The sequence below is a fragment of the Oncorhynchus kisutch genome, linkage group LG2, assembly GCF_002021735.2.
Source record: "Oncorhynchus kisutch isolate 150728-3 linkage group LG2, Okis_V2, whole genome shotgun sequence".
NCBI classification, from domain to species: Eukaryota; Metazoa; Chordata; class Actinopteri; order Salmoniformes; family Salmonidae; genus Oncorhynchus; species Oncorhynchus kisutch.
Window position 1 is genome coordinate 78725144 of NC_034175.2, and position 25656 is coordinate 78750799.

At 46.2% G+C, this 25656-nt stretch overlaps 1 protein-coding gene across 2 annotated transcripts in view; it reads left to right on the forward strand.

The window, feature by feature from the left end:
* The window catches only part of LOC109883170 (partitioning defective 3 homolog B), a 206207-nt gene that overhangs the window by 18257 nt on the left and 162294 nt on the right, over positions 1-25656 (forward strand). For both annotated transcript variants that reach the window (XM_031801834.1, XM_031801839.1), the window contains exon 3: positions 8299-8416. In XM_031801834.1, coding sequence (XP_031657694.1) covers positions 8299-8416 — 118 coding nt within the window. The remainder of the gene's footprint in view (positions 1-8298; positions 8417-25656) is intronic.

Genomic DNA, 25656 nt, shown 5'->3' on the forward strand with positions numbered 1-25656 from the left:
GTTATTGACTTGTTAATTGTTTACTCCATGTGTAACTCTTTGTTGTATGCTCACACTGCTATGCTTTATCTTGGCCAGGTCGCAGTTGCAAATGAGAACTTGTTCTCAACTAGCCTACCTGGTTAAATAAAGGTGAAATAAAATAAAATAAAAAGTTAACATCAGTAGGGTAGAGTTGTCCTCTAGTTAACATCAGTACAGTAGGGTAGAGTTGTCCTCTAGTTAACATTAGTAGGGTAGAGTTGTCCTCTAGTTAACATCAGTAGGGTAGAGTTGTCCTCTAGTTAACATCAGTAGGGTAGAGTTGTCCTCTAGTTAACATCAGTAGGGTAGAGTTGTCCTCTAGTTAACATCAGTAGGGTAGAGTTGTCCTCTAGTTAACATCAGTAGGGTAGAGTTGTCCTCTAGTTAACATCAGTAGGGTAGAGTTGTCCTCTAGTTAACATCAGTACAGTAGGGTAGAGTTGTCCTCTAGTTAACATCAGTAGGGTAGAGTTGTCCTCTAGTTAACATCAGTAGGGTAGAGTTGTCCTCTAGTTAACATCAGTAGGGTAGAGTTGTCCTCTAGTTAACATCAGTACAGTAGGGTAGAGTTGTCCTCTAGTTAACATCAGTAGGGTAGAGTTGTCCTCTAGTTAACATCAGTAGGGTAGAGTTGTCCTCTAGTTAACATCAGTAGGGTAGAGTTGTCCTCTAGTGTCTTTGGACACTGTGCTATCTAACCTCCAAACAAGCTTCAATGCCATACAACACTCCTTCCGTGGCCTCCAACTGCTCTTAAACGCTAGTAAAACCAAATGCATGCTTTTCAACCGGTCGCTGCCTGCACCTGCATGCCCGACTAGCATCACCACCCTGGATGGTTCCGACCTAGAATATGTGGACGTCTATAAGTACCTAGGTGTCTGGCTAGACTGCAAACTCTCCTTCCAGACTCATATCAAACATCTCCAATCGAAAATCAAATCAAGAGTCGGCTTTCTATTCCGCAACAAAGCCTCCTTCACTCAAGCCGCCAAGCTTACCCTAGTAAAACTGACTATCCTACCGATCCTCGACTTCGGCGATGTCATCTACAAAATGGCTTCCAACACTCTACTCAGCAAACTGGATGCAGTCTATCACAGTGCCATCCGTTTTGTCACTAAAGCACCTTATACTACCCACCACTGCGACTTGTATGCTCTAGTCGGCTGGCCCTCGCTACATATTCGTCGCCAGACCCACTGGCTCCAGGTCATCTACAAGTCTATGCTAGGTAAAGCTCCGCCTTATCTCAGCTCACTGGTCACGATGGCAACACCCATCCGTAGCACGCGCTCCAGCAGGTGTATCTCACTGATCATCCCTAAAGCCAACACCTCATTTGGCCGCCTTTCGTTCCAGTACTCTGCTGCCTGTGACTGGAACGAATTGCAAAAATCGCTGAAGTTGGAGACTTTCATCTCCCTCACCAACTTCAAACATCAGCTATCTGAGCAGCTAACCGATCGCTGCAGCTGTACATAGTCTATTGGTAAATAGCCCACCCTTTTCACCTACCTCATCCCCGTACTGTTTTTATTTATTTACTTTTCTGCTCTTCTGCACACCAATATCTCTACCTGTACATGACCATCTGATCTTTTATCACTCCAGTGTTAATCTGCAAAATTGTAATTATTTGCCTACCTCCTCATGCCTTTTGCACACATTGTATATAGACCCCCCCTTCGTTTTCTACTGTGTTATTGACTTGTTAATTGTTTACTCCATGTGTAACTCTTTGTTGTATGCTCACACTGCTATGCTTTATCTTGGCCAGGTCGCAGTTGCAAATGAGAACTTGTTCTCAACTAGCCTACCTGGTTAAATAAAGGTGAAATAAAATAAAATAAAAAGTTAACATCAGTAGGGTAGAGTTGTCCTCTAGTTAACATCAGTACAGTAGGGTAGAGTTGTCCTCTAGTTAACATCAGTTGGGTAGAGTTGTCCTCTAGTTAACATCAGTAGGGTAGAGTTGTCCTCTAGTTAACATCAGTACAGTAGGGTAGAGTTGTCCTCTAGTTAACATCAGTAGGGTAGAGTTGTCCTCTAGTTAACATCAGTAGGGTAGAGTTGTCCTCTAGTTAACATCAGTAGGGTAGAGTTGTCCTCTAGTTAACATCAGTAGGGTAGAGTTGTCCTCTAGTTAACATCAGTACAGTAGGGTAGAGTTGTCCTCTAGTTAACATCAGTAGGGTAGAGTTGTCCTCTAGTTAACATCAGTAGGGTAGAGTTGTCCTCTAGTTAACATCAGTAGGGTAGAGTTGTCCTCTAGTTAACATCAGTAGGGTAGAGTTGTCCTCTAGTTAACATCAGTACAGTAGGGTAGAGTTGTCCTCTAGTTAACATCAGTAGGGTAGAGTTGTCCTCTAGTTAACATTAGTAGGGTAGAGTTGTCCTCTAGTTAACATCAGTAGGGTAGAGTTGTCCTCTAGTTAACATCAGTAGGGTAGAGTTGTCCTCTAGTTAACATCAGTAGGGTAGAGTTGTCCTCTAGTTAACATCAGTACAGTAGGGTAGAGTTGTCCTCTAGTTAACATCAGTAGGGTAGAGTTGTCCTCTAGTTAACATCAGTAGGGTAGAGTTGTCCTCTAGTTAACATCAGTAGGGTAGAGTTGTCCTCTAGTTAACATCAGTAGGGTAGAGTTGTCCTCTAGTTAACATCAGTACAGTAGGGTAGAGTTGTCCTCTAGTTAACATTAGTAGGGTAGAGTTGTCCTCTAGTTAACATCAGTAGGGTAGAGTTGTCCTCTAGTTAACATCAGTAGGGTAGAGTTGTCCTCTAGTTAACATCAGTAGGGTAGAGTTGTCCTCTAGTTAACATCAGTAGGGTAGAGTTGTCCTCTAGTTAACATCAGTAGGGTAGAGTTGTCCTCTAGTTAACATCAGTAGGGTAGAGTTGTCCTCTAGTTAACATCAGTACAGTAGGGTAGAGTTGTCCTCTAGTTAACATCAGTAGGGTAGAGTTGTCCTCTAGTTAACATCAGTAGGGTAGAGTTGTCCTCTAGTTAACATCAGTAGGGTAGAGTTGTCCTCTAGTTAACATCAGTACAGTAGGGTAGAGTTGTCCTCTAGTTAACATCAGTAGGGTAGAGTTGTCCTCTAGTTAACATCAGTAGGGTAGAGTTGTCCTCTAGTTAACATCAGTAGGGTAGAGTTGTCCTCTAGTGTCTTTGGACACTGTGCTATCTAACCTCCAAACAAGCTTCAATGCCATACAACACTCCTTCCGTGGCCTCCAACTGCTCTTAAACGCTAGTAAAACCAAATGCATGCTTTTCAACCGGTCGCTGCCTGCACCTGCATGCCCGACTAGCATCACCACCCTGGATGGTTCCGACCTAGAATATGTGGACGTCTATAAGTACCTAGGTGTCTGGCTAGACTGCAAACTCTCCTTCCAGACTCATATCAAACATCTCCAATCGAAAATCAAATCAAGAGTCGGCTTTCTATTCCGCAACAAAGCCTCCTTCACTCAAGCCGCCAAGCTTACCCTAGTAAAACTGACTATCCTACCGATCCTCGACTTCGGCGATGTCATCTACAAAATGGCTTCCAACACTCTACTCAGCAAACTGGATGCAGTCTATCACAGTGCCATCCGTTTTGTCACTAAAGCACCTTATACTACCCACCACTGCGACTTGTATGCTCTAGTCGGCTGGCCCTCGCTACATATTCGTCGCCAGACCCACTGGCTCCAGGTCATCTACAAGTCTATGCTAGGTAAAGCTCCGCCTTATCTCAGCTCACTGGTCACGATGGCAACACCCATCCGTAGCACGCGCTCCAGCAGGTGTATCTCACTGATCATCCCTAAAGCCAACACCTCATTTGGCCGCCTTTCGTTCCAGTACTCTGCTGCCTGTGACTGGAACGAATTGCAAAAATCGCTGAAGTTGGAGACTTTCATCTCCCTCACCAACTTCAAACATCAGCTATCTGAGCAGCTAACCGATCGCTGCAGCTGTACATAGTCTATTGGTAAATAGCCCACCCTTTTCACCTACCTCATCCCCGTACTGTTTTTATTTATTTACTTTTCTGCTCTTCTGCACACCAATATCTCTACCTGTACATGACCATCTGATCTTTTATCACTCCAGTGTTAATCTGCAAAATTGTAATTATTTGCCTACCTCCTCATGCCTTTTGCACACATTGTATATAGACCCCCCCTTCGTTTTCTACTGTGTTATTGACTTGTTAATTGTTTACTCCATGTGTAACTCTTTGTTGTATGCTCACACTGCTATGCTTTATCTTGGCCAGGTCGCAGTTGCAAATGAGAACTTGTTCTCAACTAGCCTACCTGGTTAAATAAAGGTGAAATAAAATAAAATAAAAAGTTAACATCAGTAGGGTAGAGTTGTCCTCTAGTTAACATCAGTACAGTAGGGTAGAGTTGTCCTCTAGTTAACATCAGTTGGGTAGAGTTGTCCTCTAGTTAACATCAGTAGGGTAGAGTTGTCCTCTAGTTAACATCAGTACAGTAGGGTAGAGTTGTCCTCTAGTTAACATCAGTAGGGTAGAGTTGTCCTCTAGTTAACATCAGTAGGGTAGAGTTGTCCTCTAGTTAACATCAGTAGGGTAGAGTTGTCCTCTAGTTAACATCAGTAGGGTAGAGTTGTCCTCTAGTTAACATCAGTACAGTAGGGTAGAGTTGTCCTCTAGTTAACATCAGTAGGGTAGAGTTGTCCTCTAGTTAACATCAGTAGGGTAGAGTTGTCCTCTAGTTAACATCAGTAGGGTAGAGTTGTCCTCTAGTTAACATCAGTAGGGTAGAGTTGTCCTCTAGTTAACATCAGTACAGTAGGGTAGAGTTGTCCTCTAGTTAACATCAGTAGGGTAGAGTTGTCCTCTAGTTAACATCAGTAGGGTAGAGTTGTCCTCTAGTTAACATCAGTAGGGTAGAGTTGTCCTCTAGTTAACATCAGTAGGGTAGAGTTGTCCTCTAGTTAACATCAGTAGGGTAGAGTTGTCCTCTAGTTAACATCAGTACAGTAGGGTAGAGTTGTCCTCTAGTTAACATCAGTTGGGTAGAGTTGTCCTCTAGTTAACATCAGTAGGGTAGAGTTGTCCTCTAGTTAACATCAGTACAGTAGGGTAGAGTTGTCCTCTAGTTAACATCAGTAGGGTAGAGTTGTCCTCTAGTTAACATCAGTAGGGTAGAGTTGTCCTCTAGTTAACATCAGTAGGGTAGAGTTGTCCTCTAGTTAACATCAGTAGGGTAGAGTTGTACTCTAGTTAACATCAGTAGGGTAGAGTTGTCCTCTAGTTAACATCAGTACAGTAGGGTAGAGTTGTCCTCTAGTTAACATCAGTACAGTAGGGTAGAGTTGTCCTCTAGTTAACATCAGTAGGGTAGAGTTGTCCTCTAGTTAACATCAGTAGGGTAGAGTTGTCCTGTAGTTAACATCAGTAGGGTAGAGTTGTCCTGTAGTTAACATCAGTAGGGTAGAGTTGTCCTGTAGTTAACATCAGTAGGGTAGAGTTGTCCTCTAGTTAACATCAGTAGGGTAGAGTTGTCCTCTAGTTAACATCAGTAGGGTAGAGTTGTCCTCTAGTTAACATCAGTAGGGTAGAGTTGTCCTCTAGTTAACATCAGTAGGGTAGAGTTGTCCTCTAGTTAAGATCAGTACAGTAGGGTAGAGTTGTCCTCTAGTTAACATCAGTAGGGTAGAGTTGTCCTCTAGTTAACATCAGTACAGTAGGGTAGAGTTGTCCTCTAGTTAACATCAGTAGGGTAGAGTTGTCCTCTAGTTAACATCAGTAGGGTAGAGTTGTCCTCTAGTTAACATCAGTAGGGTAGAGTTGTCCTCTAGTTAACATCAGTAGGGTAGAGTTGTCCTCTAGTTAACATCAGTAGGGTAGAGTGTCCTCTAGTTAACATCAGTAGGGTAGAGTTGTCCTCTAGTTAACATCAGTACAGTAGGGTAGAGTTGTCCTCTAGTTAACATCAGTAGGGTAGAGTTGTCCTCTAGTTAACATCAGTAGGGTAGAGTTGTCCTCTAGTTAACATCAGTAGGGTAGAGTTGTCCTCTAGTTAACATCAGTAGGGTAGAGTTGTCCTCTAGTTAACATCAGTACAGTAGGGTAGAGTTGTCCTCTAGTTAACATCAGTTGGGTAGAGTTGTCCTCTAGTTAACATCAGTAGGGTAGAGTTGTCCTCTAGTTAACATCAGTACAGTAGGGTAGAGTTGTCCTCTAGTTAACATCAGTAGGGTAGAGTTGTCCTCTAGTTAACATCAGTAGGGTAGAGTTGTCCTCTAGTTAACATCAGTAGGGTAGAGTTGTCCTCTAGTTAACATCAGTAGGGTAGAGTTGTACTCTAGTTAACATCAGTAGGGTAGAGTTGTCCTCTAGTTAACATCAGTACAGTAGGGTAGAGTTGTCCTCTAGTTAACATCAGTACAGTAGGGTAGAGTTGTCCTCTAGTTAACATCAGTAGGGTAGAGTTGTCCTCTAGTTAACATCAGTAGGGTAGAGTTGTCCTGTAGTTAACATCAGTAGGGTAGAGTTGTCCTGTAGTTAACATCAGTAGGGTAGAGTTGTCCTGTAGTTAACATCAGTAGGGTAGAGTTGTCCTCTAGTTAACATCAGTAGGGTAGAGTTGTCCTCTAGTTAACATCAGTAGGGTAGAGTTGTCCTCTAGTTAACATCAGTAGGGTAGAGTTGTCCTCTAGTTAACATCAGTAGGGTAGAGTTGTCCTCTAGTTAAGATCAGTACAGTAGGGTAGAGTTGTCCTCTAGTTAACATCAGTAGGGTAGAGTTGTCCTCTAGTTAACATCAGTAGGGTAGAGTTGTCCTCTAGTTAACATCAGTAGGGTAGAGTTGTCCTCTAGTTAACATCAGTAGGGTAGAGTTGTCCTCTAGTTAACATCAGTAGGGTAGAGTTGTCCTCTAGTTAACATCAGTAGGGTAGAGTTGTCCTCTAGTTAACATCAGTAGGGTAGAGTTGTCCTCTAGTTAACATCAGTACAGTAGGGTAGAGTTGTCCTCTACCCTCAGTGAACAGGACAGGACCCATTTCAGTGAACAGGACAGGACCCATCTCAGTGAACAGGACAGGACCCATTTCAGTGAACAGGACAGGACCCATTTCAGTGAACAGGACAGGACCCATTTCAGTGAACAGGACAGGACCCATTTCAGTGAACAGGACAGGACCCATCTCAGTGAACAGGACAGGACCCATCTCAGTGAACAGGACATGACCCATCTCAGTGAACAGGACAGGACCCATCTCAGTGAACAGGACAGGACCCACCTCAGTGAACAGGACAGGACCCACCTCAGTGAACAGGACATGACCCATCTCACTGAACAGGACAGGACCCATCTCAGTGAACAGGACATGACCCATCTCAGTGAACAGGACAGGTCCCATCTCAGTGAACAGGACAGGACCCATCTCAGTGAACAGGACAGGACCCATCTCAGTGAACAGGACAGGACCCATCTCAGTGAACAGGACAGGACCCATCTCAGTGAACAGGACAGGACCCATCTCAGTGAACAGGACAGGACCCATCTCAGTGAACAGGACAGGACCCATCTCAGTGAACAGGACAGGACCCATCTCAGTGAACAGGACATGACCCATCTCAGTGAACAGGACATGACCCATCTCAGTGAACAGGACAGGACCTATTTCAGTGAACAGGACAGGACCCATCTCAGTGAACAGGACAGGACCCATCTCAGTGAACAGGACAGGACCCATCTCAGTGAACAGGACAGGACCCATCTCAGTGAACAGGACAGGACCCATCTCAGTGAACAGGACAGGTCCCATCTCAGTGAACAGGACAGGACCCATCTCAGTGAACAGGACAGGACCCATCTCAGTGAACAGGACAGGACCCATCTCAGTGAACAGGACATGACCCATTTCAGTGAACAGGACAGGACCCATCTCAGTGAACAGGACAGTGAACGTGTGACCACAATAACACACTAGTTGTTTGTCCAGACCTTTGAGTCTGGAAGAAAGGTGTAGATTTTAGAATGGTTTAACGGTTTAGGATTTTTTTCCTGTATAGATCTGTTGAGTGTCTGGTCTCTTATTTTGGTCAGGAAACTCACCGACTTTGTTAACGTTGTTGCTGGAGAGTTTAAAATATATATATATATTTCTGTCACATCACATCACATTCTCATGACCCTGATTTGAAATACGGTGTGAAGCTTTGCTAACGTTGTTGGTCTCTATCTCCATCTCATGATCATGATGTTAGTTGTGACGGTATGATTCCTCTCTCTGACAGGATCCATTTGTCCCTTCGCACCAGTCTTTTGATGCCTCTGTCAGCTGCCCAGCCAGATCAGCTAACACCTCAGCCCAGCTGCCTGTCGTCAACAACGTCATCTATGAGAGATCTAATGGTGAGTTAGCACATACCTGTGCTATTTAGCGTGCTAGCACATAGCATGTACATGTTAGCATGTTTACTGTATATCTAACACTGTGCTGGTTAGCATGCTAGCAGATAGCATGTACATGTTAGCATGTCTAATGTATATCTGACTCTGTGCTACTGTCAGCATTGTTTCCCTCTTCTTCGTCTTTCACGGTTACATTAATGATACCTGTTAAATATAGCTACAATACCTAGCTACCTTACCTAGCTACCTTACCTAGCTACCCTACCTAGCTACCTTACCTAGCTACCCTACCTATCTACCTTACCTAGCTACCCTACCTAGCTACCTTACCTAGCTACCTTACCTAGCTACCTTACCTCAAATCAAATCAATTATTTTTGTCACATACACATGGTTAGCAGATGTTAATGCGAGTGTAGCGAAATGATTGTGCTTCTAGTTCCGACAATGCAGTAATAACCAACACGTAATCTATTCCAAAACTACTGTCTTACACACACAAGTGTAAGGGGATAAAGAATATGTACATAAAGATATATGAATGAGTGATGGTACAGAGCAGCATAGGCAAGATACAGTAGATGGTATCGAGTACAGTATATACATATGAGATGAGTATGTAAACAAAGTGGCATAGTTAAAGTGGCTAGTGATACATGTATTACATAAAGATGCAGTAGATGATATAGAGTACAGTATATACGTATACATATGAGATGAATAATGTAGGGTATGTAAACATTATATTAGGTAGCATTGTTTAAAGTGGCTAGTGATATATTTTACATCAATTCCCATCAATTCCCATTATTAAAGTGGCTGGAGTTGAGTCAGTGTGTTGGCAGCAGCCACTCAATGTTAGTGGTGGCTGTTTAACAGTCTGATGGCCTTGAGATAGAAGCTGTTTTTCAGTCTCTCTGTCCCAGCTTTGATGCACCTGTACTGACCTCGCCTTCTGGATGATAGCGGGGTGAACAGGCAGTGGCTCGGGTGGTTGTTGTCCTTGATGATCTTTATGGCCTTCCTGTAACATCGGGTGGTGTAGGTGTCCTGGAGGGCATGTAGTTTGCCCCCGGTGATGTGTTGTACAGACCTCACTACCCTCTGGAGAGCCTTACGGTTGTGGGCGGAGCAGTTGCCGTACCAGGCGGTGATACAGCCCGCCAGGATGCTCTCGATTGTGCATCTGTAGAAGTTTGTGAGTGCTTTTGGTGACAAGCCAAATTTCTTCAGCCTCCTGAGGTTGAAGAGGCGCTGCTGCACCTTCTTCACGATGCTGTCTGTGTTTGTGGACCAATTCAGTTTGTCTGTGATGTGTATGCCGAGGAACTTAAAACTTGCTACCCTCTCCACTACTGTTCCATCGATGTGGATAGGGGGGTGTTCCCTCTGCTGTTTCCTGAAGTCCACAATCATCTCCTTAGTTTTGTTGACGTTGAGTGTGAGGTTATTTTCCTGACACCACACTCCGAGGGCCCTCACCTTCTCCCTGTAGGCAGTCTCGTCATTGTTGGTAATCAAGCCTACCACTGTTGTGTTGTCCGCAAACTTGATGATTGAGTTGGAGGCGTGCGTGGCCACGCAGTCGTGGGTGAACAGGGAGTACAGGAGAGGGCTCAGAACGCACCCTTGTGGGGCCCCAGTGTTGAGGATCAGCGGGGTGGAGATGTTGTTGCCTACCCTCACCACCTGGGGGCGGCCCGTCAGGAAGTCCAGTACCCAGTTGCACAGGGCGGGGTCGAGACCCAGGGTCTCGAGCTTGATGACGAGCTTGGAGGGTACTATGGTGTTAAATGCTGAGCTGTAGTCGATGAACAGCATTCTCACATAGGTATTCCTCTTGTCCAGATGGGTTAGGGCAGTGTGGTTGAGATTGCATCGTCTGTGGACCTATTTGGGCGGTAAGCAAATTGGAGTGGGTCTAGGGTGTCAGGTAGAGTGGAGGTGATATGGTCCTTGACTAGTCTCTCAAAGCACTTCATGATGACGGAAGTGAGTGCTACGGGGCAGTAGTCGTTTAGCTCAGTTACCTTAGCTTTCTTGGGAACAGGAATAATGGTGGCCCTCTTGAAGCATGTGGGAACAGCAGACTGGGATAGGGATTGATTGAATATGTCCGTAAACACACCAGCCAGCTGGTCTGCGCATGCTCTGAGGGCGCGGCTGGGGAGGCCGTCTGGGCCTGCAGCCTTGCGAGGGTTGACACGTTTAAATGTTTTCCTCACATCGGTTGCAGTGAAGGAGAGGCCGCATGTTTTGGTTGCAGGCCGTGTCAGTGGCACTGTATTGTCCTCAAAGCGGGCAAAAAAGTTATTTAGTCTGCCTGGGAGCAAAACATCCTGGTCCGTGACTGGGCTGGGTTTCTTTTTGTAGTCTGTGATTGACTGTAGACCCTGCCACATACCTCTCGTGTCTGAGCCATTGAATTGTGCCTCTACTTTGTCTCTATACTGATGCTTAGCTTGCTTGATTGCCTTGTGGAGGGAATAGCTGCACTGTTTGTATTCGGTCATGTTACCAGTCACCTTGCCCTGATTAAAAGCAGTGGTTCGCGCTTTCAGTTTCACGCGAATGCTGCCATCAATCCACGGTTTCTGGTTTGGGAATGTTTTAATCGTTGCTATGGGAACGACATCTTCAACGCACGTTCTAATGAACTCGCTCACCGAATCAGCGTATTCGTCAATACTAATTTTGAAAATTACTCTCTCCAGAAATAAGTCTCTCACGGTTGCCGCCTGCTACCGACCCCCCTCAGCTCCCAGCTGTGCCCTGGACACCATTTGTGAATTGATCGCCCCCCATCTAGCTTCAGAGTTTGTTCTGTTAGGTGACCTAAACTGGGATATGCTTAACACCCCGCCAGTCCTACAATCTAAGCTAGATGCCCTCAATCTCACACAAATCATCAAGGAACCCACCAGGTACAACCCTAACTCTGTAAACAAGGGCACCCTCATAGACGTCATCCTGACCAACTGGCCCTCCAAATACACCTCCGCTGTCTTCAACCAGGATCTCAGCGATCACTGCCTCATTGCCTGTATCCGCTACGGAGCCGCAGTCAAACGACCACCCCTCATCACTGTCAAACGCTCCCTAAAACACTTCTGTGAGCAGGCCTTTCTAATCGACCTGGCCCGGGTATCCTGGAAGGACATTGACCTCATCCCGTCAGTTGAGGATGCCTGGTCATTCTTTAAAAGTAACTTCCTCACCATTTTAGATAAGCATGCTCCGTTCAAAAAATGCAGAACTAAGAACAGATACAGCCCTTGGTTCACCCCAGACCTGACTGCCCTCGACCAGCACAAAAACATCCTGTGGCGGACTGCAATCGCATCGAATAGTCCCCGTGATATGCAACTGTTCAGGGAAGTCCGGAACCAATACACGCAGTCAGTCAGGAAAGCTAAGGCCAGCTTCTTCAGGCAGAAGTTTGCATCCTGTAGCTCAAACTCCAAAAAGTTCTGGGACACTGTGAAGTCCATGGAGAACAAGCGCACCTCCTCCCAGCTGCCCACTGCACTGAGGCTAGGTAACACGGTCACCACTGATAAATCCATGATTATCGAAAACTTCAATAAGCATTTCTCAACGGCTGGCCATGCCTTCCGCCTGGCTACTTCAACCTCGGCCAACAGCTCCGCCCCCACCGCAGCTCCTCGCCCAAGCCTCTCCAGGTTCTCCTTTACCCAAATCCAGATAGCAGATGTTCTGAAAGAGCTGCAAAACCTGGACCCGTACAAATCAGCTGGGCTTGACAATCTGGACCCTCTATTTCTGAAACTATCTGCCACCATTGTCGCAACCCCTATTACCAGCCTGTTCAACCTCTCTTTCATCTCGTCTGAGATCCCCAAGGATTGGAAAGCTGCCGCAGTCATCCCCCTCTTCAAAGGGGGAGACACCCTGGACCCAAACTGTTACAGACCTATATCCATCCTGCCCTGCCTATCTAAGGTCTTCGAAAGCCAAGTCAACAAACAGGTCACTGACCATCTCGAATCCCACCGTACCTTCTCCGCTGTGCAATCTGGTTTCCGAGCCGGTCACTGGTGCACCTCAGCCACACTCAAGGTACTAAACGATATCATAACCGCCATCGATAAAAGACAGTACTGTGCAGCCGTCTTCATCGACCTTGCCAAGGCTTTCGACTCTGTCAATCACCATATTCTTATCGGCAGACTCAGTAGCCTCGGTTTTTCGGATGACTGCCTTGCCTGGTTCACCAATTACTTTGCAGACAGAGTTCAGTGCGTCAAATCGGAGGGCATGCTGTCCGGTCCTCTGGCAGTCTCTATGGGGGTGCCACAGGGTTCAATTCTCGGGCCGACTCTTTTCTCTGTGTATATCAATGATGTTGCTCTTGCTGCGGGCGATTCCCTGATCCACCTCTACGCAGACGACACCATTCTATATACTTTCGGCCCGTCTTTGGACACTGTGCTATCTAACCTCCAAACAAGCTTCAATGCCATACAACACTCCTTCCGTGGCCTCCAACTGCTCTTAAACGCTAGTAAAACCAAATGCATGCTTTTCAACCGGTCGCTGCCTGCACCTGCATGCCCGACTAGCATCACCACCCTGGATGGTTCCGACCTAGAATATGTGGACGTCTATAAGTACCTAGGTGTCTGGCTAGACTGCAAACTCTCCTTCCAGACTCATATCAAACATCTCCAATCGAAAATCAAATCAAGAGTCGGCTTTCTATTCCGCAACAAAGCCTCCTTCACTCAAGCCGCCAAGCTTACCCTAGTAAAACTGACTATCCTACCGATCCTCGACTTCGGCGATGTCATCTACAAAATGGCTTCCAACACTCTACTCAGCAAACTGGATGCAGTCTATCACAGTGCCATCCGTTTTGTCACTAAAGCACCTTATACCACCCACCACTGCGACTTGTATGCTCTAGTCGGCTGGCCCTCGCTACATATTCGTCGCCAGACCCACTGGCTCCAGGTCATCTACAAGTCTATGCTAGGTAAAGCTCCGCCTTATCTCAGCTCACTGGTCACGATGGCAACACCCATCCGTAGCACGCGCTCCAGCAGGTGTATCTCACTGATCATCCCTAAAGCCAACACCTCATTTGGCCGCCTTTCGTTCCAGTACTCTGCTGCCTGTGACTGGAACGAATTGCAAAAATCGCTGAAGTTGGAGACTTTTATCTCCCTCACCAACTTCAAACATCAGCTATCTGAGCAGCTAACCGATCGCTGCAGCTGTACATAGTCTATTGGTAAATAGCCCACCCTTTTCACCTACCTCATCCCCATACTGTTTTTATTTATTTACTTTTCTGCTCTTCTGCACACCAATATCTCTACCTGTACATGACCATCTGATCATTTATCACTCCAGTGTTAATCTGCAAAATTGTAATTATTTGCCTACCTCCTCATGCCTTTTGCACACATTGTATATAGACCCCCCCTTTGTTTTCTAATGTGTTATTGACTTGTTAATTGTTTACTCCATGTGTAACTCTTTGTTGTATGCTCACACTGCTATGCTTTATCTTGGCCAGGTCGCAGTTGCAAATGAGAACTTGTTCTCAACTAGCCTACCTGGTTAAATAAAGGTGAAATAAAAAATAAATAAATAAATAAATCTGACGCAATACGAAACATATCCCAGTCCACGTGATGGAAGCAGTCTTGGAGTGTGGAATCAGATTGGTCAGACCAGTGTTGAACAGACCTCAGTGTGGGAGCTTCTTGTATTAGTTTCTGTCTGTAGGCAGGGATCAACAAAATGGAGTCGTGGTCAGCTTTTCCCGAAAGGAGGGCGGGGCAGGGCCTTATATGCGTCGCGGAAGTTAGAGTAACAATGATCCAAGGTTTTTCCAGCCCTGGCTACCATACCTAGCTAACATACCTAGCTACCATACCTAGCTACCATACCTAGCTACCTCACCAAGCTACCATACCTAGCTACCATACCTAGCTACCTCACCAAGCTACCTCACCAAGCTACCATACCTAGCTACCATACCTAGCTACCTCACCAAGCTACCATACCTAGCTACCATACCTAGCTACCTCACCAAGCTACCATACCTAGCTACCATACCTAGCTACCTCACCAAGCTACCATACCTAGCTACCATACCTAGCTACCATACCTAGCTACCTCACCAAGCTACCATACCTAGCTACCATACCTAGCTACCATACCTAGCTACCTCACCAAGCTACCATACCTAGCTACCATACCTAGCTACCATACCTAGCTACCTCACCAAGCTACCATACCTAGCTACCATACCTAGCTACCATACCTAGCTACCATACCTAGCTACCTCACCAAGCTACCATACCTAGCTACCATACCTAGCTACCTCACCAAGCTACCATACCTAGCTACCATACCTAGCTACCATACCTAGCTACCTCACCAAGCTACCATACCTAGCTACCATACCTAGCTACCATACCTAGCTACCATACCTAGCTACCATACCTAGCTACCTCACCAAGCTACCATACCTAGCTACCATACCTAGCTACCTCACCAAGCTACCTCACCAAGCTACCATACCTAGCTACCATACCTAGCTACCATACCTAGCTACCATACCTAGCTACCTCACCAAGCTACAGTAACTACCTTACCTAGCAGTAGTTCACATGTTGATTCAGAGCACCAACCAGCCAGACAACACGACATCATGTTTATTCAGGGCACCAACCAGCCAGACAACATACCATCATGTTGATTCAGAGCACCAACCAGCCAGACATCACACCATCATGTTGATTCAGAGCACCAACCAGCCAGACATCACAACATCATGTTGATTCAGAGCACCAACCAGCCAGACAACACACCATCATGTTGATTCAGAGCACCAACCAGCCAGACAACACAACATCATGTTTATTCTGAGCACCAACCAGCCAGACATCACACCATCATGTTGATTCAGAGCACCAACCAGCCAGACAACACAACATCATGTTTATTCAGAGCACCAACCAGCCAGACAACACATCATGTTGATTCAGAGCACCAACCAGCCAGACAACACAACATCATGTTGATTCAGAGCACCAACCAGCCAGACATCACAACATCATGTTGATTCAGAGCACCAACCAGCCAGACAACACAACATCATGTTGATTCAGAGCACCAACCAGCCAGACAACACAACATCAAGTTGATTCAGAGCACCAACCAGCCAGACAACACAACATCATGTTGATTCAGAGCACCAACCAGCCAGACATCACAACATCATGTTGATTCAGAGCACCAACCAGCCAGACAACACGACATCATGTTGATTCAGAGCACCAACCAGCCAGACAACACAACATCATGTTGATTCAGAGCACCAACCAGCCAGACAACACGACATCATGTTGATTCAGGGCACCAACCAGCCAGACAACACACCATCATGTTTATTCAGAGCACCAACCAGCCAGACATCACAACATCATGTTGATTCAGAGCACCAACCAGCCAGACAACACAACATCATGTTGATTCAGAGCACCAACCAGCCAGACAACATGACATCATGTTGATTCAGGGCACCAACCAGCCAGACATCACAACATCATGTTGATTCAGAGCACCAACCAGCCAGACAACACACCATCATGTTGATTCAGAGCACCAACCAGCCAGACAACACAACATCATGTTGATTCAGAGCACCAACCAGCCAGACAACACAACATCATGTTGATTCAGAGCACCAACCAGCCAGACAACACAACATCATGTTGATTCAGAGCACCAACCAGCCAGACAACACGACATCATGTTGATTCAGGGCACCAACCAGCCAGACAACACACCATCATGTTTATTCAGAGCACCAACCAGCCAGACATCACAACATCATGTTGATTCAGAGCACCAACCAGCCAGACAAAACAACATCATGTTGATTCAGAGCACCAACCAGCCAGACAACATACCATCATGTTGATTCAGAGCACCAACCAGCCAGACATCACACCATCATGTTGATTCAGAGCACCAACCAGCCAGACATCACAACATCATGTTGATTCAGAGCACCAACCAGCCAGACAACACACCATCATGTTGATTCAGAGCACCAACCAGCCAGACAACACAACATCATGTTTATTCTGAGCACCAACCAGCCAGACATCACACCATCATGTTGATTCAGAGCACCAACCAGCCAGACAACACAACATCATGTTTATTCAGAGCACCAACCAGCCAGACAACACAACATCATGTTGATTCAGAGCACCAACCAGCCAGACAACACAACATCATGTTGATTCAGAGCACCAACCAGCCAGACATCACAACATCATGTTGATTCAGAGCACCAACCAGCCAGACAACACAACATCATGTTGATTCAGAGCACCAACCAGCCAGACAACACAACATCAAGTTGATTCAGAGCACCAACCAGCCAGACAACACAACATCATGTTGATTCAGAGCACCAACCAGCCAGACATCACAACATCATGTTGATTCAGAGCACCAACCAGCCAGACAACACGACATCATGTTGATTCAGAGCACCAACCAGCCAGACAACACAACATCATGTTGATTCAGAGCACCAACCAGCCAGACAACACGACATCATGTTGATTCAGGGCACCAACCAGCCAGACAACACACCATCATGTTTATTCAGAGCACCAACCAGCCAGACATCACAACATCATGTTGATTCAGAGCACCAACCAGCCAGACAACACAACATCATGTTGATTCAGAGCACCAACCAGCCAGACAACACGACATCATGTTGATTCAGGGCACCAACCAGCCAGACATCACAACATCATGTTGATTCAGAGCACCAACCAGCCAGACAACACACCATCATGTTGATTCAGAGCACCAACCAGCCAGACAACACAACATCATGTTGATTCAGAGCACCAACCAGCCAGACAACACAACATCATGTTGATTCAGAGCACCAACCAGCCAGACAACACAACATCATGTTGATTCAGGGCACCAACCAGCCAGACAACACACCATCATGTTTATTCAGAGCACCAACCAGCCAGACATCACAACATCATGTTGATTCAGAGCACCAACCAGCCAGACAAAACAACATCATGTTGATTCAGAGCACCAACCAGCCAGACATCACAACATCATGTTGATTCAGAGCACCAACCAGCCAGACAACACAACATCATGTTGATTCAGAGCACCAACCAGCCAGACAACACAACATCATGTTTATTCAGAGCACCAACCAGCCAGACAACACAACATCATGTTGATTCAGAGCACCAACCAGCCAGACATCACAACATCATGTTGATTCAGAGCACCAACCAGCCAGACATCACAACATCATGTTGATTCAGAGCACCAACCAGCCAGACAACACAACATCATGTTGATTCAGAGCACCAACCAGCCAGACAACACGACATCATGTTGATTCAGAGCACCAACCAGCCAGACATCACAACATCATGTTGATTCAGAGCACCAACCAGCCAGACATCACAACATCATGTTGATTCAGAGCACCAACCAGCCAGACAACACAACATCATGTTGATTCAGATCACCAACCAGCCAGACATCACAACATCATGTTGATTCAGAGCACCAACCAGCCAGACAACACGACATCATGTTGATTCAGAGCACCAACCAGCCAGACAACACACATCAATGTTGATTCAGAGCACCAACCAGCCAGACAACACACATCATGTTGATTCAGAGCACCAACCAGCCAGACATCACAACATCATGTTGATTCAGAGCACCAACCAGCCAGACATCACACCATCATGTTGATTCAGAGCACCAACCAGCCAGACAATCACACCATCATGTTGAGTCAGAGCACCAACCAGCCAGACCACACGACATCATGTTGATTCAGAGCACCAACCAGCCAGACATCACAACATCATGTTGATTCAGAGCACCAACCAGCCAGACATCACAACATCATGTTGATTCAGAGCACCAACCAGCCAGAACCAGACAACACAACATCATGTTGATTCAGAGCACCAACCACCCAGACAACACACATCATGTTGATTCAGGCACCAACCAGCCAGACAACACGAACATCATGTTGATTCAGAGCACCAACCAGCCAACAACACAGACATCAATGTTGATTCAGAGCACCAACCAGCCAGACAACACACATCATGTTGATTCAGAGCACCAACCAGCCAGACATCACAACATCATGTTGATTCAGAGCACCAACCAGCCAGACAACACACCATCATGTTGATTCAGAGCACCAACCAGCCAGACAACACAACATCATGTTGATTCAGAGCACCAACCAGCCAGACATCACACATCATGTTGGATTCAGAGCACCAACCAGCCAGACAACACAACATCATGTTGTATTCAGAGCACCAACCAGCCAGACAATCACAACATCATGTTGATTCAGAGGCACCAACCAGCCAGAACACACAACAATCATGTTGATTCAGAGCACCAACCAGCCAGACAACACAACATCATGTTGATTCAGGGCACCAACCAGCCAGACAACACAACATCATGTTGATTCAGAGCACCAACCAGCCAGACAACACAACATCATGTTTATTCAGGGCACCAACCAGCCAGACAACATAACATCATGTTGATTCAGAGCACCAACCAGCCAGACAACACAACATCATGTTGATTCAGAGCACCAACCAGCCAGACAACACGACATCATGTTGATTCTGAGCACCAACCAGCCAGACATCACAACATCATGTTGATTCAGAGCACCAACCAGCCAGACAACACAACATCATGTTGATTCAGAGCACCAACCAGCCAGACAACACAACATCATGTTGATTCAGAGCACCAACCAGCCAGACAACACAACATCATGTTGATTCAGAGCACCAACCAGCCAGACAACACAACATCATGTTTATTCAGAGCACCAACCAGCCAGACAACACAACATCATGTTTATTCAGAGCACCAACCAGCCAGACAACACGACATCATGTTGATTCAGAGCACCAACCAGCCAGACAACACAACATCATGTTGATTCAGAGCACCAACCAGCCAGACAAAACGACATCATGTTGATTCAGAGCACCAACCAGCCAGACAACACAACATCATGTTGATTCAGAGCACCAACCAGCCAGACAACACGACATCATGTTGATTCAGAGCACCAACCAGCCAGACAACACAACATCATGTTGATTCAGAGCACCAACCAGCCAGACAACACGACATCATGTTGATTCAGAGCACCAACCAGCCAGACATCACAACATCATGTTGATTCAGAGCACCAACCAGCCAGACAACACAACATCATGTTGATTCAGAGCACCAACCAGCCAGACAACACAACATCAAGTTGATTCAGAGCACCAACCAGCCAGACAACACAACATCATGTTGATTCAGAGCACCAACCAGCCAGACATCACAACATCATGTTGATTCAGAGCACCAACCAGCCAGACAACACGACATCATGTTGATTCAGAGCACCAACCAGCCAGACAACACAACATCATGTTGATTCAGAGCACCAACCAGCCAGACAACACGACATCATGTTGATTCAGGGCACCAACCAGCCAGACAACACACCATCATGTTTATTCAGAGCACCAACCAGCCAGACATCACAACATCATGTTGATTCAGAGCACCAACCAGCCAGACAACACAACATCATGTTGATTCAGAGCACCAACCAGCCAGACAACATGACATCATGTTGATTCAGGGCACCAACCAGCCAGACATCACAACATCATGTTGATTCAGAGCACCAACCAGCCAGACAACACACCATCATGTTGATTCAGAGCACCAACCAGCCAGACAACACAACATCATGTTGATTCAGAGCACCAACCAGCCAGACAACACAACATCATGTTGATTCAGAGCACCAACCAGCCAGACAACACAACATCATGTTGATTCAGAGCACCAACCAGCCAGACAACACGACATCATGTTGATTCAGGGCACCAACCAGCCAGACAACACACCATCATGTTTATTCAGAGCACCAACCAGCCAGACATCACAACATCATGTTGATTCAGAGCACCAACCAGCCAGACAAAACAACATCATGTTGATTCAGAGCACCAACCAGCCAGACAACATACCATCATGTTGATTCAGAGCACCAACCAGCCAGACATCACACCATCATGTTGATTCAGAGCACCAACCAGCCAGACATCACAACATCATGTTGATTCAGAGCACCAACCAGCCAGACAACACACCATCATGTTGATTCAGAGCACCAACCAGCCAGACAACACAACATCATGTTTATTCTGAGCACCAACCAGCCAGACATCACACCATCATGTTGATTCAGAGCACCAACCAGCCAGACAACACAACATCATGTTTATTCAGAGCACCAACCAGCCAGACAACACAACATCATGTTGATTCAGAGCACCAACCAGCCAGACAACACAACATCATGTTGATTCAGAGCACCAACCAGCCAGACATCACAACATCATGTTGATTCAGAGCACCAACCAGCCAGACAACACAACATCATGTTGATTCAGAGCACCAACCAGCCAGACAACACAACATCAAGTTGATTCAGAGCACCAACCAGCCAGACAACACAACATCATGTTGATTCAGAGCACCAACCAGCCAGACATCACAACATCATGTTGATTCAGAGCACCAACCAGCCAGACAACACGACATCATGTTGATTCAGAGCACCAACCAGCCAGACAACACAACATCATGTTGATTCAGAGCACCAACCAGCCAGACAACACGACATCATGTTGATTCAGGGCACCAACCAGCCAGACAACACACCATCATGTTTATTCAGAGCACCAACCAGCCAGACAACACAACATCATGTTGATTCAGAGCACCAACCAGCCAGACAACACAACATCATGTTGATTCAGAGCACCAACCAGCCAGACAACATGACATCATGTTGATTCAGGGCACCAACCAGCCAGACATCACAACATCATGTTGATTCAGAGCACCAACCAGCCAGACAACACACCATCATGTTGATTCAGAGCACCAACCAGCCAGACAACACAACATCATGTTGATTCAGAGCACCAACCAGCCAGACAACACAACATCATGTTGATTCAGAGCACCAACCAGCCAGACAACACAACATCATGTTGATTCAGAGCACCAACCAGCCAGACAACACGACATCATGTTGATTCAGGGCACCAACCAGCCAGACAACACACCATCATGTTTATTCAGAGCACCAACCAGCCAGACATCACAACATCATGTTGATTCAGAGCACCAACCAGCCAGACAAAACAACATCATGTTGATTCAGAGCACCAACCAGCCAGACATCACAACATCATGTTGATTCAGAGCACCAACCAGCCAGACAACACAACATCATGTTGATTCAGAGCACCAACCAGCCAGACAACACAACATCATGTTGATTCAGAGCACCAACCAGCCAGACATCACAACATCATGTTGATTCAGAGCACCAACCAGCCAGACATCACAACATCATGTTGATTCAGAGCACCAACCAGCCAGACAACACAACATCATGTTGATTCAGAGCACCAACCAGCCAGACAACACGACATCATGTTGATTCAGAGCACCAACCAGCCAGACATCACAACATCATGTTGATTCAGAGCACCAACCAGCCAGACATCACAACATCATGTTGATTCAGAGCACCAACCAGCCAGACAACACAACATCATGTTGATTCAGAGCACCAACCAGCCAGACATCACAACATCATGTTGATTCAGAGCACCAACCAGCCAGACAACACGACATCATGTTGATTCAGAGCACCAACCAGCCAGACAACACGACATCATGTTGATTCAGAGCACCAACCAGCCAGACAACACAACATCATGTTGATTCAGAGCACCAACCAGCCAGACATCACAACATCATGTTTATTCAGAGCACCAACCAGCCAGACAACACAACATCATGTTTATTCAGAGCACCAACCAGCCAGACAACACGACATCATGTTGATTCAGAGCACCAACCAGCCAGACAACACAACATCATGTTGATTCAGAGCACCAACCAGCCAGACAACACGACATCATGTTGATTCAGAGCACCAACCAGCCAGACAACACAACATCATGTTGATTCAGAGCACCAACCAGCCAGACAACACGACATCATGTTGATTCAGAGCACCAACCAGCCAGACAACACAACATCATGTTGATTCAGAGCACCAACCAGCCAGACAACACGACATCATGTTGATTCAGAGCACCAACCAGCCAGACATCACAACATCATGTTGATTCAGAGCACCAACCAGCCAGACAACACAACATCATGTTGATTCAGAGCACCAACCAGCCAGACAACACAACATCAAGTTGATTCAGAGCACCAACCAGCCAGACAACACAACATCATGTTGATTCAGAGCACCAACCAGCCAGACATCACAACATCATGTTGATTCAGAGCACCAACCAGCCAGACAACACGACATCATGTTGATTCAGAGCACCAACCAGCCAGACAACACAACATCATGTTGATTCAGAGCACCAACCAGCCAGACAACACGACATCATGTTGATTCAGGGCACCAACCAGCCAGACAACACACCATCATGTTTATTCAGAGCACCAACCAGCCAGACATCACAACATCATGTTGATTCAGAGCACCAACCAGCCAGACAACACAACATCATGTTGATTCAGAGCACCAACCAGCCAGACAACATGACATCATGTTGATTCAGGGCACCAACCAGCCAGACATCACAACATCATGTTGATTCAGAGCACCAACCAGCCAGACAACACAACATCATGTTGATTCAGAGCACCAACCAGCCAGACAACACGACATCATGTTGATTCAGGGCACCAACCAGCCAGACAACACACCATCATGTTTATTCAGAGCACCAACCAGCCAGACAACACAACATCATGTTGATTCAGAGCACCAACCAGCCAGACAACACAACATCATGTTGATTCAGAGCACCAACCAGCCAGACAACATGACATCATGTTGATTCAGGGCACCAACCAGCCAGACATCACAACATCATGTTGATTCAGAGCACCAACCAGCCAGACAACACACCATCATGTTGATTCAGAGCACCAACCAGCCAGACAACACAACATCATGTTGATTCAGAGCACCAACCAGCCAGACAACACAACATCATGTTGATTCAGAGCACCAACCAGCCAGACAACACAACATCATGTTGATTCAGAGCACCAACCAGCCAGACAACACGACATCATGTTGATTCAGGGCACCAACCAGCCAGACAACACACCATCATGTTTATTCAGAGCACCAACCAGCCAGACATCACAACATCATGTTGATTCAGAGCACCAACCAGCCAGACAAAACAACATCATGTTGATTCAGAGCACCAACCAGCCAGACATCACAACATCATGTTGATTCAGAGCACCAACCAGCCAGACAACACAACATCATGTTGATTCAGAGCACCAACCAGCCAGACAACACAACATCATGTTTATTCAGAGCACCAACCAGCCAGACAACACAACATCATGTTGATTCAGAGCACCAACCAGCCAGACATCACAACATCATGTTGATTCAGAGCACCAACCAGCCAGACATCACAACATCATGTTGATTCAGAGCACCAACCAGCCAGACAACACAACATCATGTTGATTCAGAGCACCAACCAGCCAGACAACACGACATCATGTTGATTCAGAGCACCAACCAGCCAGACATCACAACATCATGTTGATTCAGAGCACCAACCAGCCAGACATCACAACATCATGTTGATTCAGAGCACCAACCAGCCAGACAACACAACATCATGTTGATTCAGAGCACCAACCAGCCAGACATCACAACATCATGTTGATTCAGAGCACCAACCAGCCAGACAACACGACATCATGTTGATTCAGAGCACCAACCAGCCAGACAACACGACATCATGTTGATTCAGAGCACCAACCAGCCAGACAACACAACATCATGTTGATTCAGAGCACCAACCAGCCAGACATCACAACATCATGTTGATTCAGAGCACCAACCAGCCAGACAACACACCATCATGTTTATTCAGAGCACCAACCAGCCAGACATCACACCATCATGTTGATTCAGAGCACCAACCAGCCAGACAACACGACATCATGTTTATTCAGAGCACCAACCAGCCAGACATCACAACATCATGTTGATTCAGGGCACCAACCAGCCAGAATCACAACATCATGTTGATTCAGAGCACCAACCAGCCAGACAACACAACATCATGTTGATTCAGGGCACCAACCAGCCAGACAACACAACATCATGTTGATTCAGAGCACCAACCAGCCAGACAACACAACATCATGTTTATTCAGGGCACCAACCAGCCAGACAACATAACATCATGTTGATTCAGAGCACCAACCAGCCAGACAACACAACATCATGTTGATTCAGAGCACCAACCAGCCAGACAACACAACATCATGTTGATTCAGAGCACCAACCAGCCAGACAACACGACATCATGTTGATTCAGGGCACCAACCAGCCAGACAACACACCATCATGTTTATTCAGAGCACCAACCAGCCAGACATCACAACATCATGTTGATTCAGAGCACCAACCAGCCAGACAAAACAACATCATGTTGATTCAGAGCACCAACCAGCCAGACATCACAACATCATGTTGATTCAGAGCACCAACCAGCCAGACAACACAACATCATGTTGATTCAGAGCACCAACCAGCCAGACAACACAACATCATGTTTATTCAGAGCACCAACCAGCCAGACAACACAACATCATGTTGATTCAGAGCACCAACCAGCCAGACATCACAACATCATGTTGATTCAGAGCACCAACCAGCCAGACATCACAACATCATGTTGATTCAGAGCACCAACCAGCCAGACAACACAACATCATGTTGATTCAGAGCACCAACCAGCCAGACAACACGACATCATGTTGATTCAGAGCACCAACCAGCCAGACATCACAACATCATGTTGATTCAGAGCACCAACCAGCCAGACATCACAACATCATGTTGATTCAGAGCACCAACCAGCCAGACAACACAACATCATGTTGATTCAGAGCACCAACCAGCCAGACATCACAACATCATGTTGATTCAGAGCACCAACCAGCCAGACAACACGACATCATGTTGATTCAGA